The sequence below is a fragment of the Manacus vitellinus genome, unplaced genomic scaffold (assembly GCF_001715985.3).
Source record: "Manacus vitellinus isolate BGI_N305 unplaced genomic scaffold, ASM171598v3 ctg7180002433900_pilon, whole genome shotgun sequence".
Classification (NCBI taxonomy): Eukaryota; Metazoa; Chordata; class Aves; order Passeriformes; family Pipridae; genus Manacus; species Manacus vitellinus.
This window is the reverse complement of record NW_021938530.1, coordinates 4484-9073: the sequence shown is the minus strand read 5'-3', so window position 1 is coordinate 9073 and position 4590 is coordinate 4484. Positions and strand designations below refer to the sequence as shown.

Below are 4590 nucleotides of genomic sequence, written 5' to 3'. Positions count from 1 at the left end.
GTAAGGAGCTCTTTTTCCCTCAATCAGACCCCGTCATTAGGACACTTGGCTCTTTTCTGAGGTGTCCTTCCAAGCTGGGAGCTGCCCTTGAGAACACAAATCATCCTCACAGCACAGCTCCCTTTTGCACTGGGAGCAGTTTCATCTGACACAGCTGAACACCAGGACGGGCCCCTGTCCCCACCATGGCCATGACCCCACCAGTGCAGAGCAGGGCTGACCCCTCACAGCCAGTGGGTAGAGGGTCTGCTCCTTATGGAAGATGTAATGAGCCCCAATCAGGGCTCTAGCCCTGGAGCTGAAGGAGAGACTCCTAGAAAAGGAAAACCAATGGAGCAGTGAGAGGGGTGTTGGAAAGCAGCTTTGATTTTTCTTAGAATGTTCTGCCCTAACTTGTCACTGTTATTTTCTACTTGAACAGTGCCCCACATCTGGAGGCAACATATGCCCAACAGCAGCTCCCTCACCCAGTTCCTCCTCCTGGCATTTGCAGACAGGCGGGAGCTGCAGCTCCTGCACTTCTGGCTCTTCCTGGCCATCTCCCTGGCTGCCCTCCTGGCCAACGGCCTCATCCTCAGCGCCGTAGCCTGTGACCACCACCTGCACACCCCCATGGGCTTCTTCCTGCTCAACCTCTCCCTCACAGACCTGGGTTGCATCTGCACCACTGTCCCCAAAGCCATGCACAATTCCCTCTGGGACACCACAACCATCTCCTACATGGGATGTGCTGCACAGCTCTTTTTCTTTGTATTCTTCCTTGGAGTGGAGTTTTCCCTCCTCACCATCATGTGCTACGACCGCTACGTTGCCATCTGCAAACCCCTGCACTACGGGACCCTCCTGGGCAGCAGAGCTTGTGCCCACATGGCAGCAGCTGCCTGGGCCACTGGCTTTCTCAATGCTCTGCTGCACACAGCCAATACATTTTCCCTGCCCCTGTGCCAGGGCAATGCCCTGGGCCAGTTCTTCTGTGAACTCCCACACATCCTCAAGCTCTCCTGCTCACACTCAGGTTACCTCAGGGAAATTGGGCTCATTGTGGTTAGTACCTGTTTAGTATTTGGTTGTTTCATTTTCATTGTTTTCTCCTATGTGCAGATCTTCAGGGCTGTGCTGAGGATCCCCTCTGAGCAGGGACAGCACAAAGCCTTTTCCACGTGCCTCCCTCACCTGATCGTGGTCTCCCTGTTTGTCAGCACTGCCACATTTTCCTACCTGAAGCCCCCCTCCATCTCCTCCCCATCCCTGGCCCTGTCAGTTCTGTACTCAGTGGCTCCTCCATCACTGAACCCCCTCATCTATAGCCTCAGGAACAAGGAACTCAAGGGTGCCATAAAGAAAATGATGACTGGATGCTTTTCAGGAGCAATAAAGTGCCAGGTTTCTCGTGCATAGCATTCAGAATGGGACTCACTAATGGCCCAACCTTCCTGCTCAGGTTGCTCGTGGAGGTCATTGGGTTCTTCTTGCAATAATTTTCTGTGCAATGAAATATTATTATGAATCTGCCTTTTAATTTAGTGTCTTCCCATTGAATTTGACCCAGACATGTATAAATGATGAATTGTGCTCTCTGAGTATTTAAACAAAATAAAGAACCCTGCAGTGCCTTCTTTGTCCAGGATCCTTTTTCTTAGATGTTCCTAAAGGACAGCACACTGCAGGACAGGGTGTATTTGCAAACAGCAAGGGGACAATAATCCCAGCCCAGCAGCACTGCCAGGGAGCAGCAGCGCTTGGTCTTTCCAGAGCTGCTCTCTTGCCACTTCCACACTGTCCTCCTGAGCCCCTTTCTCGCTGTAAGGCCTGAGTGCTCTCTGAGCACAGTCCTGTGGGCTGGAAGCCCTTGGAGCACAGGTGGGGACAGGCCCTGGGAACTTGTGAAGCAGAGCTGGGCTCCCTTCCAGCACCTCCAGGATGCTGTGGGATCTTCTGAGGCCACTGCATGTACTGGGTCACTTCTTCTGTCACCTTGCTCCAGGGCTGGAACTCTCCTGCAGTGACACCATGACACTCCTGCTCTCTGCTTTCCAGGTTCCATTTTCAGATCCAGTCTTCCCCTCCTGTTCCCAGGGACATCCTGGGAGTGCTTCAGAGCTGCCATCCTGGGGCAGCTCCTGCCCAGTGTGGGCAGGCACAAGGTCTCTCCAGCTGCTCCTCTCCCCTCCCCAGTGCCACTGTTTTCTGCAGCCTCCTCATCCTTGCCCAGCACAGCCCTCCTGGCACAGTTGGACACAGCCCTTGTTCTACCCCCACCTCAGGCACCTGCCCAACCCTCTCAGCTCCAGCCTGATGGCCAGAAACCTTCAGGGCAGGGAGGCACTGGGCAAATGCTGAGGAAACCTTTCAGCTGCACTCAAATCCAATTGGAGGGGTTGACCTCGAGGAAGAAATCCCTTCTCATTCTCCAGAACCACCAGGACAGCCTGTGTTGTGTCCTGGACACTCCTCTCAAAATGTGGCATATAGAAATTGTTTTGGTGTCAGGGATATTGAGAAGGCTGGGCAGTGTCACTGAGAGACTCTCCCAAACCTTTGGAAGAGGCCACCCCAGCTGCCCTTGGTGGCACTAGTTCTTTCTTAGGCTGTTTTATGACAGGAAGAAAAGCTCCACCAGCCTCCTCTCTCTCCCCCTGTCTTAACTCCCTTTTGTAAACAGATGAAAACAGGGATCAACATGTTTCCCTTCTCCCTTTTCCCCCTGAATGAACAAAGAACAAAAAACAAAACCAGGGGAAAGAGGGGGCAAAGCAAAATGTGGAAAACTCTCTGGTCTGAGATCAGTTGTGCTGCCCAAGAACACGCTGACTCCAGAGGTGTCCAAGTGGGGCAGAGCCGGCGACTCCGGTCCGTGCGGCAGCGGGGGGGAGGCAGCGGCTCTGCTTGATTCCATGGAGTTCTGGGCAGGCACAGTGGCCCCTTGGTTCCAGGAGGCTCTGAGATGTCTCAGGGTTCCTTTTGTTCCAAAGAGTCATGGAATGGGCCCTTGTCACAATGGTCCCTTGGTTCCATGAGATTCCACAGTGTCCCTGCATTCCTTTGGTTCCATGAGGCCCTGCAGTGTCACGGTGCCACTTGATTCCGTGACGTTACAAAGAATCAGAATGGTCCCTTGATTTAAGGCCAACTGCACATGGGGCTGCCTTAGGGGGAGTGTGGGCACCCAGACAAGGGAGTTGTCACCCCCCTGGACTCAGCCCTGGGGTCACCACATCTGGACTGGTCTGTCTGTCTGTGAGGTTCCCCATTCTGAAGGAATGAGGAAGAACTGGAGAGGGTCTAGAGGAGATCTGACAGGATGGAGTTTTTCTCTGTATTGGAAATAGAATGAAATCTCCACAAAGAGTAGCACTGAAGGTTCAGACTGAAGGTGAGGAAAAAGAAATGTCACTCAACGGGGACCCTTGTGCTGCAAGAGGTCACCCAGAGGGAGTCAGGATCAGCCCATGGCTTTGTGTTCCAGGGAACAGCCAGAGCTGGTGCAGAGACATCAGGGAGGGTCTAGAAATGCTGCTGGGAGGGGGTGGGAAAGCAGGAGGGGTGTGTGCAGCCTGCAAGGCCAGAGCAGCAGCAGGGCCAGGGCAGGACAGCCTGCAGGAGAGATGGCCAAGGGCTCTGGCAGGGCTGCAAGGCCCAAAGGCACCCAGGCCTTTGTCCCCTTGCCTCTGGCAGCTGCCTCTGCCACTCAGGCCACCACAAGCAACTTTCTTGGTAGGTTCTGCACTTGGTTTCTGCCTCGCCCCTCCCTCAGCAGCCTGGCAGGGGTTGCCCAGTTTTGGCCTTTGTTGTTCCTCCCCCTCCCATCCCAGTGCCCCCCAAACAGCCCTGAGCCAGCCGGGAGGGACAGGATCTGCTGGGCCAGGGCCTGGGGCTCAGGCCTTGGCCTTTGTGCTCCACAAAACCAAGGCAGGCTTTGCTCAGCATTGCAGGGGTCTGCCCAGAGCCTTTGTCTGCCTGCACTCCTGGCCTCCAAGGAGCTGCTCCAAGGAGTCCCTGGGGAGGCTTTGGCAGTGCCTGCCCTCAGTGGGGCCCAGCAATGCTTCAAGGCACTTGCAGTTTGGCTTCTGACTTCTTCAGCAGCTGCTTCAATCTTCTCTCAGTCCCTCAGGATCATGGGCTGGGCTGCAAACACACTGTGGGGCTCATTAAATTCCAGAAATCCCTCAGGATTTCTTTGTCTTCCTTTAATTGTCTTCAAAGCAATTTCAAAACAAGTCTTTGAAGTTTGTCCTTTTTTTGTTTTAATTCAATGATGGCTATTTTTTAGTTCAGAGAAGAGGAGATAGAGGTGTTCTCCAAGTGATCTTGATGCTGAGTGTCTCCTCAGGAGATCCACACTGACCCTGGATGATCAGCCTTGCTCCTCACCCCCCAACCTCACCAGTTCTGACATGGCCCATCTTGGACTGACAGCTGATGCAGCTCCAAACACACTGTGGGACCCATTAAAACACTGAAAAACAAATTCTTTCCCTTCCTTTAATTGTCTTCAAGTCTTCAAGACTTCTACAGCTAATTGGAGTTGTTTTGTAATTTAACTAAGGAGGAAGACTTTCAAGTGGAAGTCTTGAAAAATAATTTTTTTTT

The 4590-nt window shown here is 53.1% G+C and overlaps 1 protein-coding gene across 1 annotated transcript; it reads left to right on the top strand.

Moving 5' to 3' along the window:
* The first annotated feature begins 444 nt into the window (after positions 1 to 444).
* LOC115307273 (olfactory receptor 14C36-like) lies at positions 445 to 1398 on the top strand. The gene has a single exon (XM_029958604.1). It carries the CDS (start codon positions 445 to 447, stop codon positions 1396 to 1398), a length of 954 nt encoding a protein of 317 aa, XP_029814464.1.
* The last annotated feature ends 3192 nt before the right edge of the window (positions 1399 to 4590 follow it).

Bases quoted from the DNA above. Each gene is read 5' to 3' on its own strand.
- LOC115307273 (XM_029958604.1), top strand. From the start codon at position 445: ATGCCCAACAGCAGCTCCCTCACCCAGTTCCTCCTCCTGGCATTTGCA.